A 13,810-nucleotide genomic window follows, 5' to 3' on the forward strand; every position below is an offset into this window, starting at 1 on the left:
GAGCCCATTGATAATGTTATTTAAGAATCCATTTTGTGGAACTGCCTACATATGTGTCTTTTTTCTCTAAACAATCATAGTCACTTTCAGTCAACAGCTGTATGTGGACTGTATGTGTCTAAGTGGGACTACAGCAGACTTCATCATGAATTGTGCATGATGATTTGAAGGGCTGTATAAAGCCTACATTCAGACAGTTGTACATATTAAGGCTCTGAATACTTTCAAATGAATAAACGTAGATATATAGATTGAGATCCTGCTGTCACAGTACTATGCTCTGTTCCCCATGTGTGTTCAATCTGCAGGGACTGTCAATCAGTCTGGTACACTATAAAATAGGCATCAGAGGTTTAGGGGTGGGATGGGTAGGGTAATTAATCTGCATTACGTGATCTTAAAAAGGATAGGTGTAATTATTGCTTGTGATGTTTAGAGTGTTTTGCTCATCTTTCAAAATCTAAAATGGAGTAACTGGAAGATAGCTTTATACCCTGGTTTGAAAATAGCTTGTAGAAAATAGTAAATTGTATACTTACTGAGATTTTCCTCCTTTTTGCAGGATAATGAAAAGAGGACTCCTTTACATGCTGCTGCTTATCTGGGAGATTCAGAAATTATTGAACTACTTATTTTATCTGGTACGTTTCTTCTTGAAAAGGGAGAAAACCTGTTTTTAGAAAACAGCATTTTACTAATATTAGCATTTTTTTTTCAGATTTAATGGATGGTTTGCATTTACGTGTTTTCACTTAAAAGTAAACTCTGGCTTTTTGCAATCAGTATTGGTTGAGAATGAGATAAAAGTAGTAGTAATATTACTGAACTTGTTGCATAGCTAATATTAGTGGAATGGATATAATATAACCATCCTGTAAATGGCTGTCCCTCCAACTTTAAGTGGCTCTTCCTTCAATGGAAGAACCACTTAAGTTGGAGGAACAGCCCTTAGACTGGAGTAGGACAAACTTGAGCCAAAATGAAAGGTGGGGTATACATATTTTAATAAGTGATTGAATAGATGAATAAACTTTGCTCAGTTGAGTGGTAGGAACAGGGTAGTTATTTCAGTTTTGTTCAAGAAAATAATTGGTGTTAATTTTAAAGAAACATAGCAGATAATTTTTGTGAAGCCATTATGGAGAACATTTTGTGTTTTTAGTGATTGCTAATGATATTGAGAGGGTTGACCTTGACTAAGTTCTTTAAATTAAAAATATGTGAACACAAAATTGTAGAGACTAACATGCATTGTTTTTTATATTGTGAGATATAGATAAAAGCTTGTTAAATCACAGTGTGGTAGGAAGAAGCTGAAGTAATACTAGTAGGATGGGGGAAGAGCTTAAAGGGTAGAAGGCTCCGCGCCCCATTCGCAAACGAGGTGCAGAGCCTTCTACCCTTTAAGCTCTTCCCCCTCCCTCCAGCCAGCAAACGAGGTGCAGAGCCTTCTACTCTTTAAGCTCTTCCCCCGTGCCTCCAGCCAGCAGGAGAGGGGAAGAGCTTAAAGGGTAGAAGGCTCCACGCCCCATTCGCAAACGAGGCACAGAGCCCTCTACCCTTTAAGTTCCCCCCCTCCCTCCAACCAGCTGGAGTGGGGAAGAGCTTAAAGGGTAGAAGGCTCCGCGCCCCGTTCGCAAATGAGGCGCAGAGCCTTCTACCCTTTAAGCTCTCCCCCCCCCCCCTCCAGTTATCAGGAGGAGGCCCTTCCTACCCCTCAAATGGCTGATGCAGCAGCCATTTGAGAGGCAGGAAGGCTCAGAGGAGCCAGCTCAGCGCTTCCCCACCGCCCAGCTGATTGGCCTCCCCTCTCCCTGCCTGCCAGGTAAATGGGGTGGGGGTGTTTCCCCCAGGGGGTGGGGCTTTTTTGCTCCCCCTCACTTCAATATGCTCCGAATCTTTACAGAGCAAACTGAAGCGAGCTAAATACCAGAATCCTGAAGCGACTTGCCACTTCGGGATTCTGGTAATTCTGGATTTTTTTGAAGCGGGAAACCCGAATTTTTTAGCAGTGCACACCCCTAACCACAACCCCTTAAACCCTCACCTCTTTCCTTTCCTTCTACCCTGGAACACCAGTAACCCGCTCTCAGAGAGAAAAAACAACATGGGAGGACTGAATAATTCGTTATTCTTTCTCTAAATTTCCTGTCCCTATTTTTGTTTTTTTTCCTAAAAAGTGCAGAGAATCTTTGATGAATCTTCACATTTTGATTTGTTCTAGTAGTTAGTCCCAAAATGATGTGTTCTTGAAGTACTTAATGAACTGGACTGCATTCTACAGTTTATGATACTGCAGTTGTATATTATTTTCAGTGTAGAGCTAGCCCTATTTTTTATAATGGCTTTTTGAATCCAGCAAGGGCAATCAGGCTAAATTGCCTTGCAGATCAGCAAAATTGTGGTTGGTTTATTTAGGCCATTTAGACATGAGTTATTTGCCCCAAGTTCAGTGCTGTTAGAGAAGCAGGGTTTTTTTCCTGCTTCCCCACAGCATTGTGGTGCTTTCATCAGTCTCCCAGAGCTTTCTCTGTTTTCCAAACTTTCTCAAACTGCTTCACTGTGAAGTTGTACAAAAGATCACAGTAAAGTCTGGATGGCTGCCATGTGGGTGTGAAAGTTTCAGTTTCCCCACCTTTGTGTGGTCATTTTCCGCACAAAATGAGTGGAGCTTTATAATTTAAAAAAATCAGCAATTGAATATCATATTAGTAGAATGTTATAACAATATGTGTAGCAGGTTCTCTGAATTCTCAGTTGCATTTTTATAGTAAATTTCCAGCCCCTTTTGTGGAGATATAAAGGGAAGGAAATTGAAACAACCCCGGTGGCATGGGGAAAATCTTGCTGCTGCTGTGCTGTGCTGTATTGGCAGCTGCAGTTGAATGGAGAAACCACACAAGCTTGTCCCCTTGTGATACCACTCTAGTTACTGTCTCTAAGAATTCTACGATTATCCTGCAGTAAGTAGTCTGTGACAATCTTTTAGTAATATTTGGTGGTTTGTTTGTATTGCTTGATAAGTTGTATACCTTTAAAAAAGAATTTGTATAAAATTACTAGTTTGGCTTTTCGATCATTTTTTGTATTTCTTTGCAGGAGCTAGAGTTAATGCCAAAGACAGCAAATGGTTAACTCCTTTACACAGAGCTGTTGCATCATGTAGTGAGGTATGTTTTTTTTTAAAAAAAAATTCACCATTTCATTTATTTACATATAAAGAATCTTTTGGTCCTTTTCTCAAATTACACCTGCTGGGCGAGGATAAGATTGCTACTAATTCCGTACACTTGTGTAGATATGTCATTACACTAATACATACTTAAGTTGGTTAAGTGCAGTGCTGCGGTAACTCCCAGTGTTCTCTGTCTGCCAGTTCTGCCTTGTCCTCAGAGTTGACCCAAGGGATCTGGTGTTTAAAGCTTTCCCACATCCTGTTCTGTTTTGGAATTTCTTCTTGATCTGAACTGCCATCAGTAAGAAGGAATTACTTTGAATCTTGCTCCATTTGCAAGGGAGAGCTAAATGTGTGTGTGAGGGGGTGTGCACATCAAACATTTTCAGACTGGTTTTGGATCTCGATTTGGAGAGTGCATACTTTTTGTTATCCTGAGTTTTCAGAAGTCCTTATTGGTTCAGGGGCTTATTTTGTTTGAAAAGTTGGGAATATTTTAGCACCCTCCCCCTCCCCTGCAACAGGAACAGGGAAGGAGCAGGGGAGAAAGAGAGAGAGGAAGCTGGTGTTTGGTGATGTCTTCTTCCCTTTAAATTGTAAAGGGCATTATTTCCTGTGGGTGGACCTGATCCTTCTCCCACTTAAAGGAAAGAATAACTCCATTATTTCCTATTGGTGATAGAGAACAAGTCTACCCAACTACCTGTTAGTTAGCATTTTTAGTCCCTTTAAATTTTCAAGGAACTGGAGACACAGCCAAATATCTGCTCAGAGGACCAGCTTCCTATCTTATCCTCTTTGATGAGCTCTTCTATATCTCTATGCCCACACTGTTCATTTTAGCACTGGCTGAGCTCTGGTTAGTATAAATGAGCAGCTGTTAAAGGTGAGTAGGATTTCTCTAAGCAATCATCTTAATTGATGGTATGGATGGTATGGGGACAAAATGGTGGACTGGACAATTTAAGAGGTTACTGTCCACTTTTCTATGGCCTGTTCCCTCGATCATATCATCAGGTTTCACATAACAGTCCTATTACACAGATGACATAGGCCACAATGACCTCTGCTCCCAGAATCAAAAAGACCAGTAATTAATCAATTACTCGTTCTAAAAGTTCTAGAGAGTTTAATACTTGCACTCTACCTCTAAGACATTCTAAGGTGATCTATTTCTGGTGGCTGCTCCAGGTTAAACATTGCCATCTAAAAAGGTTCAGCTACTCAGACTGAGTGACCTTCTGTTGCATCCAAATGTGGGGAGGCCCATCTTGGACATAGGCGTTGACTGAGGTTTGGGTGAGCAGGTGAGGCACGTAGCAGGGAAGGACTAGATGGAAGTTTCCTTATTCCACCACCTGCTGCTGTAATAACTTCAATAAGCTGTTTATAAGCATCCATATTATAGGCCTGAACTCAGTGTTTTGGCATGGTGAGTAAGAACTTCTGGTATTAACTTCATTTGTATAAAAAAAAATTGAAAAAGATTAAGGCCTGTCTATTAAGGTATAGAATTGTAGTGTAGTTATAGTATTGTAGCTGACTGAAAGTATCATTTTTTGTTTTCTCTACCAATTCAGGATGCTGTTCAGGTGTTGTTGAAGCATTCAGCAGATGTCAATGCCCGTGACAAAAATTGGCAAACACCACTACACATAGCAGCTGCAAATAAAGCTGTTAAGTGTGCGGAAGCCTTGGTGCCACTTCTCAGTAATGTAAATGTGTCAGACCGTGCTGGTAGAACGGCATTACATCATGCAGCCTTCAGTGGACATGTTGAGGTATGAATGACTTCTCACTTTCAGTTCCTCAGACCACTTGTTCCCCTAGAAGCAACTGTTTGTTTACCTAATGCCATTTCTTCATGCAAAAGAAAATGTATACTGTAATTCGGTAGCACGTTTTGGAGACCTGCCATACATATGATTACTATCAGCTTTTCCACTTGAAATAGAGATTAAGGTAAACTGTTGGCAAATAACAAGAAATATAGTTTAGATACCTATTGATTAAAACCATTAGCCCAATTCTTCACTGTGACTGACATTTGTTTTCTTTGGTGAGCACTGCAGTGACTATTAAAATCTGTATCAGGTTTGAGGGGTTTGCTTACATCCATAATTGTTGATATGGGTTGCATGGTTGTGAAAACTACTCTAACAGCTACTTTTTAATATTCTTTCTGAGACGTCAAATACTTTCTTTGGATGTAGATCCAGAGGAGTTAGCCGTGTTAGTCTGTAGTAGCAAAATCAAAAAGAGTCCAGTAGCACCTTTAAGACTAACCAATTTTATTATAGCATAAGCTTTCGAGAATCAAGTTCTCTTCGTCAGATGCCTGATCAAAACTGGGCAGATACAGAAGAGGAGGGGGAAAGAGAGGGAAGGAGGGGAGCATAAATCACAAGAAGGCAGAATGCAATTAGCATAGAGGCAATCAAAACATTCCTTTGCTTGGAAATGTAAACATTTCCTTTTGGTGTGCAGTCAGTTTGTAGCAGTGAAGGTATCCAATTCCTATGTAGTATAAGCCTTCGGTAACCACAGCTCTCCCTGCCAGTTGCATCTGACAAAGAGAACTGTGGTCCCCGAAAGCTCACACCAGGCGTCACTGGGCTCCCCCAGATCACGCCTCTGTAAAGAGAATCTGTTACCTGTGGTAATGTGATAACCATTCATAGTCTCTATTCAGTCCCCGCTTGACAGAGTCAAATTTGCATATGAATTCCAGTTCCGCAGCCTCCCGTTGGATTTTGTTTTTGAAAGGTTTCTGTTGAACCACAGCGACCTTTAAGTCTTTGGTGGAATGTCCTGGTAGATTGAAGTGTTCTCCCACTGGTTTTTGGACGTTTCCATTTCTAATGTCAGATTTGTGTCCATTTATTCTTTTGCGTAGAGGTTGGCTGGTTTGTCCAATGTACAGAGCAGAGGGACATTGTTGGCACATGAGGGCATATATCAGATTGGAGGATGAGCAGCTGTAAGAGCCAGAGACAGTGTAGTTGATGCCATTGGGTCCTGTAATTGTATTCCCTGGGTAGATATAGGGGCAGAGCTGGCATCTGGGTCTGTTGCAGGGCTTGGTACCTGTGCTGGTGACTCTGCTGGCCGATTCATGATTGTAAGTGAGAAGTCGTTTAAGATTGGGGGGCTGTCTGTAGGCAAGGAAAGGTCTTCCACCCAGGGCTTCTGAGAGAGAGGTATCATTTTCCAGGATGGGTTGTAGCTCACTGATGATACGTTGGATGGGTTTGAGCTGGGAGCTATAGGTGACAACCAGTGGTGTTCTGTTGTTAGTTCCTTTAGGTTTGTCCTGGAGCAGACTGTTTCTGGGTACTAGTCTGGCCCTGTTAATTTGTTTCTTCACTTCATTTGGTGGGTACTGTAGTCCCAAAAATGCTTGTTGTAAATCTCTTAAGTGTGAGTCTCGGTCGAGATACGGTCGAGATACGGTTGTAACGCAAAAGAATAAATGGACACAAATCTGACATTAGAAATGGAAACGTCCAAAAACCAGTGGGACTCTTTTTGATTTTTCTTTGGATGAATATACTTGTCAAGGTTTGTTGCTGTTTCATTAGATCAAAATATAGTTAAATAACTTAAATACTCTGATATTAATGGAGAGAATTTTTCAACTTGAATTATGATTTGATTTTGATCATCTTTTTTCATTCTAGATGGTCAGTCTGTTGTTGTCTAGAGGTGCCAATATTAATGCCTTTGACAAGAAAGATAGAAGAGCTATTCACTGGGCAGCCTATATGGGTATGTAAAGGAACATAGGACCTCTTTTCTCTCATCTTCAAATGTGTTTGATTTGAATGTTTATGCATTGCACACAGTTCTAGTTCTATTTTAGATGAGTAGCTATGTTGGTCTGTAGTAGCAGAACAAAATTCAAGTTCAGTAGCACCTTACAGATCTGCAATTTTTTTCCAGGGTATAAGCTTCTTTGTATGTAGAGGCCTTTCTGAGACCTTGGGTTAGAATTTAATAAATAAGAGCTAGCTAGCACGTACTGTTAAAAAGAAAGGGAATCCAAAATAACTTGTTTTTTTTTAAAATGGACACTTTAATTATTTTTTATTATTATTGTAACAATGCAGGAATAACCTCAAATATAAACAAGTATGACCTTCTCCTGTGATTTAAATGTGTTTGATTTAAATAGCTGATCAAAATCTATTAAGATTTTAATTGATCAGTCTGCCAGTTGAAACTTGTAGCTCTACAGACATTACTTTTTTTTATTTGTTCAGGTCATATTGATGTAGTGAAACTGCTTGTAGCCCATGGAGCTGAAGTGACCTGTAAAGACAAGAAATCCTATACACCCCTACATGCTGCAGCTTCCAGTGGGATGATTAGTGTAGTCAAGTATCTTCTGGATCTTGGAGTTGATGTAAGACAAGATTACTCTAAATTGCTTCTCATTGTTTCTTTACATTGTTAACATATGGAAACACTTCCTTAAGAACAGTATTGGCACAGTTTCATAATGATGTTTCTCAAATAATTAGTGTTCTCGTATATAGAGTTTACATTCTAAACCCTTTTCAGGCTTTTTATGTCAGACCTGTGGCTAAATAATGTCTATACTCCAGACTACCTTCTGCAATCAGACAAGAGTCCGTTGTTTTCAAAAAGTTTACTGAAGAAAGTATTCATTATAGTCCACTGGCCTGGATACAATATCCAGGCTGGTACACGTGTATTGTTACGAATGACAGGCAAAGCATGAGGTACAAAGTATCAGATCCCAGCAGACCCAACCTCCCCCCATAGTTCTCAAAACAATCCCTTTGAAGCTGAGAAAGCGAAAGTTTCCCAAGGCTGGAAAAGCGATAGCCAAAACAATCCTCTTCTGTAAGATAGCTGCTGGGAACATCTTGGCACCTGTGAACAAAGCACTTAGAATACTGAAAGAATTAATATGGAGTCTCTTTGGTTACATACATACACTCTAACCCTGACATTTTACAGTATAATTCTTTGCCACAGATTTTCTTTGTGAAATAAGCAAGAGACTGGTAATGGGATCATCAGAATCGTGCCTTCAAAGTAACTAGCATTAAAATAGAACTTTATTAATGGATGATGAGTTTTTTTTAAATTGCCTTCATATCAGTAAATTTAATGTGAGCATTAAGTACAAAAATTTTACAACTTTTGCTGATTTGGGACCTCAGGGATTAACAGTACTGCCAACTTCAACTGCTAAATGATTTTAGCCCCTCAAAATAATGAAATTCATGACTTCCGGGATGAAGCAGTGAATTTACGGCAGCTGAGTTTTACGAGCTCTCTGCCATGACCTTCCTGGTTCCTTGGGACTCGAGAATGTGGGTGCCCGAAACTTCCTGTTTGGGATCCATGGAGGTCTAACGCAGCTCCACTTGCGGAGCTGACCGGACTGCCGTTTTAACCGGCCGGCGGGGTGAAAATAGCCCGCGGCCGACTGCTCTCAGGCGGGGAGCAGGCAAAGAACGCTCAAGACCCTAGGGTGAGCTAGATCTCGGACGAGGGGGGGCTCTATACAACGAGTCTCCCCCCGATCCTTGAGGTCCCACCTTGCGACGGGTCGGCTATAATCTCTGCGGCAGTTTTGGGGCCAATTCGGCTGGCATAAGACCTACATACCCAAGCATCGATTGGGGGAAGAAGCTGAGAGGAGAACTTAAAATCGAAACAGCGATTACAACCCGAGAAAAGTGAAGAGAAGGTAAAGATCATTATCTTCTGAGACGGGACAGATTGATAAAAACAGAGAGGAAAAAAAAGTAGATTTTTAAACTGCAACAGACTAGTGAAAAGGAGGGGAAGACTCGGCAGGAATTGAATTTAAAAAGAGACTAAGTTTAAAGAAGTTATTAAAGAAATGGGACTATTGTTTTGAATACCTGTGGCTTTGGAGCTGTGAGAAAAAGACACCATCGCGAGATCTGCTGTGGGAAGACGGGAGACAGGAAGTGCGTAATAACAATAGAGTGGCTGGAGAGAAGCGGCCCTTGCTGGAGGGCAGGAAGTAGGGAATCGCCATTTTTGAAAGGGGAAGGGTCGCGGCTTCAGCGGAAGAGGAAGTAGGCCATCTTGGATTACAAAATCATAGAGAAACCATAGAGAAAAGACGCCCGACATTTTGGACTCTTTAAAATTTAATTTCTATAAGAAGACCGGGACATTTAAAATAGAAAAACGTTAAATTTTACGCCACGGAGTTAAGGAAGAGAGCGGATTCGTGGGAGCGAGCTAAAGCAAGCCCCACGATGTCAAAAAAAGAGTGGCAATCGGCAATAGAAAACCTGGATAAAAACCTGGACAAAAAACTTTTAGATATGATTAAAGAACTTAAGGACACGAAATTGGAGCTGATAAAAGAGGTTAAAGAGGTTACACAGACAGTAAAATCGGAGCTGTCAGAAGTGAAAAAAGGTATGGAAACAATACGAAGTGAATTACAAGGAACGCAGCAGAGAGTTAAAACAGTAGAAGACGCGATGGAGAATTTAGCAGACACGCAACAAACAGAGATGAGATTGGTGAAGGGGAGAATGTCAGTTGCAGAAACTAAACATATGGAGAAGCAGCTACGTTTTCGTGGCTTGCCAGAAGTGGAAGGAAAGTCAGCGCAAGAACAGATGACTGAGGTGTTGGCTGAGTACCTGGGGAAGGAGGAGGAGGAAGTTGTGGCTATCCTAGATGTGGCATACCGTGTGAATTCGAGAATAGCAACCCAGAGGAAACTACCAAGAGATGTGATTGTGCAGTTTACAACACGAAATATGAAAGAGAGGATTGTGACAAAACAGTTTCAAGATCCATTGGAGATTGATGGCAAGACGATTATTATAATGAAGGAACTGCCCAGATCAGTGTTACTGGACCGGAAAAAATATAAAGTGCTAATTCAGATTTTGAAGGACATGAAAATCAGGTACAGATGGGAGTTACCGGAAGGAGTGTCCTTTGAGTTTGGAGGGGCCAAAAAACGCATCAGATCTGAGCGAGAGATGGAGCGATTTATTAAGGACAATGAAAAAGACTTACCAACAAGATCATGAGTATGGAGTGTAAAGTATTATCTTGGAATGTAAATGGACTAAACTCACCGAATAAGAGGAAAAATACTTTTCACTGGCTACTAAAACAAAAATGTGACATTGTTTGTTTGCAAGAGACCCATATCAGAAAGCAGGATGTAAAATATTTAAAATCTGGAAAATTGGGCAAAGAATATGTAGCGGCCTCCAACAAGAAAAAAAGAGGAGTGGTGTTGTACATAAAAGAGGAGCTACAGCCAAAATTTGTTATGAGAGATGTGGAAGCTAGATTTGTAGCAGTGGAATGTATTTGGAATTTAAAGAGAGTGTTGGTAGTCGGACTTTATGCACCTAACGGTGCAAAAGAAAGCTTCTTTGAGGATTTAAGGAAGCATTTAGACGATCTTGCATACGACCAGATAATTCTTGCTGGAGACTTCAATGGAGTGACAGACTTGGAACTAGACAAAAAGACTACAACGGCACAAAAGAAAAGAGGACTATTACCAAAGCTTTTTTTTGAGTTGATTCAACAAGAGACTCTTGAAGATGTATGGAGGAGAGAATATCCTAAAAGCAGACAGTTTACTTTTTATTCTGCAAGGCATTCTACATTATCAAGAATTGATATGATCTGGGCCTCAAAAGACTTAGCATTATGGACTAAGGAGGTAGAAATAATGCCTATGGTAGGCTCAGATCACAACCCAATTATGTGGAAATTTGGAAAAAAGAGAAAAAGGAAAGCATGGAGAATAAATGAGGACTTGTTACAGGAAAGAGAGAATATGGAAATACTGAGAAGAGAGACAAAGTTTTTTATACAATACAACGTGAATAAAGAAGTACCAACCAATAAAGTTTGGGATGCTTACAAGGCGGTTGTAAGGGGCATACTAATGGACTTAAATGGTAGAGCAAGAAAGAAGAAAGAGGAGAAAAGACAAGAGATTGAGGAGAAAATAAAAGCCAAAGAAATACAGCTAAAAAAGAGACCAGGGAAAAAGAAGGTATACCAGGAAATTAAAATACTTCAAGAACAGCTAACAGCAATGAGCAATAAAGAATTGGAGTGGAATCTCAAAAGACTGAATCAAAAAGCGTTTGAGGGTGCTAATAAACCTGGGAAGTACCTGGCATGGCAATTGAAGAAGAAAAGGGAAAAGAAGATAATAAATAAAATTTGCGAAGATAACAAAACGTATTTGGAGCAGGCTACCATTAGTAGAGCCTTTTATAAATTTTACGCTAAGCTGTATAATAAAAAAGAAGTAAACAAAGAATCAATAGCGTCATATTTGGAGAAAACCAAACTTCCAGAAATCTCGGAAGCTTGGAGAAATAAGTTGAATAGTGAAGTAACTGACGAGGAAATAAGTAAGGCAATACAATCTGCAAATCTAGGAAAGGCGCCAGGGCCAGATGGACTTACGGCTAAATTCTATAAGACAATGGCTAATGAACTGGCACCATTCCTAAAAGAGGTGATGAATGGGGTTTTAAGGGATCAAAGGATTCCAGAAACTTGGAGTGAAGCGAATATATCATTGATCCCAAAAGAGGGCCAAGACCTGACTAATGTGAAAAATTATAGACCTATATCGCTACTCAACAATGACTATAAAATTTTTGCGAAGATATTGGCGGAGAGATTGAAGGGGTGGCTCTCGGAAGTCATAGAGGAGGAACAAGCAGGCTTTTTGCCAGACAGACAAATAAGAGACAACTTAAGGACAGTGATCAATGCTATTGAATATTATGACAAGCGTTGTGACAAAGAGGTTGGTTTCTTCTTTGTTGACGCTGAAAAAGCGTTTGACAATTTAAACTGGGACTTTATGTTTGCCACTATGGAAAAGCTACAATTGGGAGAAAGATTCATCAGAGCAATTAAGGAAATTTATAGAGACCAGACTGCAGCAATTGTGGTGAATGATGAATTGACCAAGAAATTGACGATAAGTAAAGGAACAAGACAAGGTTGCCCGTTATCTCCATTGTTGTTCATTTTAGTATTGGAGATTCTGATGATACAAATACGTCAAGATGATGAAATTCGTGGAATAAAAATAAAGGACTATTCATATAAGGTCAGAGCATTTGCGGATGACATAATGTTAATTGTAGAGGACCCATTGGAGAACATGCCAAGAGTGATAGATAAGATCAAGGAGTTTGGAGACTTGGCAGGTTTCTTCATTAACAAAAAGAAGTCAAAGATATTATGCAAAAATATGACTAAGCAGAAACAACAATTGTTAATGGAAACAACGGATTGTGAAGTAACAAGTAAAGTGAAATATTTGGGAGTCGAATTAACTGCAAAGAACATAGATCTATTCAAAAACAATTATGAAAAACTATGGACTCAGATAGAGAGAGACTTGATTAAATGGAATAGATTGAATTTGTCATGGTTGGGCAGGATTGCAGCAGTTAAGATGAATGTGTTACCAAGAGTAATGTTTTTGCTACAGACAATACCAATCATCAGAGACTCCAAACAATTTGAAAAATGGCAGAGGAAAATATCAGATTTTGTTTGGGCAGGCAAGAAGCCTCGAGTGAAAGTGAAAGTTTTACAAGATGCAAAGGAAAGAGGCGGAATGCAACTGCCCAATCTGAGACTTTATCATGATGCAATCTGCCTAGTTTGGTTGAAAGAATGGATGACATTAAAGAACAAGAAACTATTAGCCCTAGAGGGATATAAAAAAATATTTGGATGGCATGCATATTTATGGCATGACAAAGTAAAGGTCAACTCGATGTTCCTGCATCACTTTGTTCGGAGAAGTCTATACATAATCTGGAAGAAGTACAGAATTTATCTACAAGAAGGAACCCCTTTGTGGGTGGTTCCATATGAGGTGATAGACCCGAGAGCTGTTGATAATGAACAACAATGTTTAACGTATAAAGAAATAACTAAAACTGAAGCATCCAAACTTAGAATAAAGACACAAGAGGAACTATCACCTAACTACGATTGGTTCCAGTATAGACAGATCAGAGACTTATATAATTCGGACTCTGTAAAGGGAGGTATACGAATAGAGAATTCGGAACTAGAGCAGACCCTTCTTAAAGAAGATAAGAAAAGAATATCCAAGGTATACCAAGTACTGTTGAAGTGGTATACCGAGGATGAGATAGTTAAAACACAAATGGTGAAATGGGCTATAAACTTTAATAAAGAAATAACAATGGAGGCATGGGAATACTTGTGGAAAACTACAATGAAGACAACGACATGTATTAATATCAAAGAGAACATTTATAAAATGATCTATCGTTGGTACATGACACCAAAGAAGATTGCGCTAGGGAATTTGAATACTTCTAATAAATGCTGGAAATGTAAGAAGCATGAGGGCTCCCTCTATCATATGTGGTGGTCGTGTGAGGTAGCCAGGCAGTACTGGGGGGAAATAATAAGAGAAATGAGTGAAATTTTACAATTTCAAATTAATAAGAACCCAGAACTCCTGCTACTGAACTTGGGAATGGAGGGAATTCCAGCCCAACACAGGACGTTGATATTTTATATGACAGCAGCAGCTAGACTTTTGTATGCGCAAAAATGGAAAGT

The 13,810-nt window shown here is 39.8% G+C and overlaps 1 protein-coding gene across 4 annotated transcripts in view; it reads left to right on the forward strand.

Moving 5' to 3' along the window:
* ANKRD28 (ankyrin repeat domain 28) overlaps window positions 1–13,810 on the forward strand; it is a 152,780-nt gene that overhangs the window by 97,157 nt on the left and 41,813 nt on the right. For all 4 annotated transcript variants that reach the window (XM_054991232.1, XM_054991231.1, XM_054991230.1 and 1 more), the window contains exons 3-7: window positions 563–641; window positions 3,100–3,170; window positions 4,756–4,956; window positions 6,856–6,943; window positions 7,438–7,580. In XM_054991232.1, coding sequence (XP_054847207.1) covers window positions 563–641; window positions 3,100–3,170; window positions 4,756–4,956; window positions 6,856–6,943; window positions 7,438–7,580 — 582 coding nt within the window. The remainder of the gene's footprint in view (window positions 1–562; window positions 642–3,099; window positions 3,171–4,755; window positions 4,957–6,855; window positions 6,944–7,437; window positions 7,581–13,810) is intronic.

This window comes from Eublepharis macularius, chromosome 11 (genome assembly GCF_028583425.1).
Source record: "Eublepharis macularius isolate TG4126 chromosome 11, MPM_Emac_v1.0, whole genome shotgun sequence".
NCBI classification, from domain to species: domain Eukaryota; kingdom Metazoa; phylum Chordata; class Lepidosauria; order Squamata; family Eublepharidae; genus Eublepharis; species Eublepharis macularius.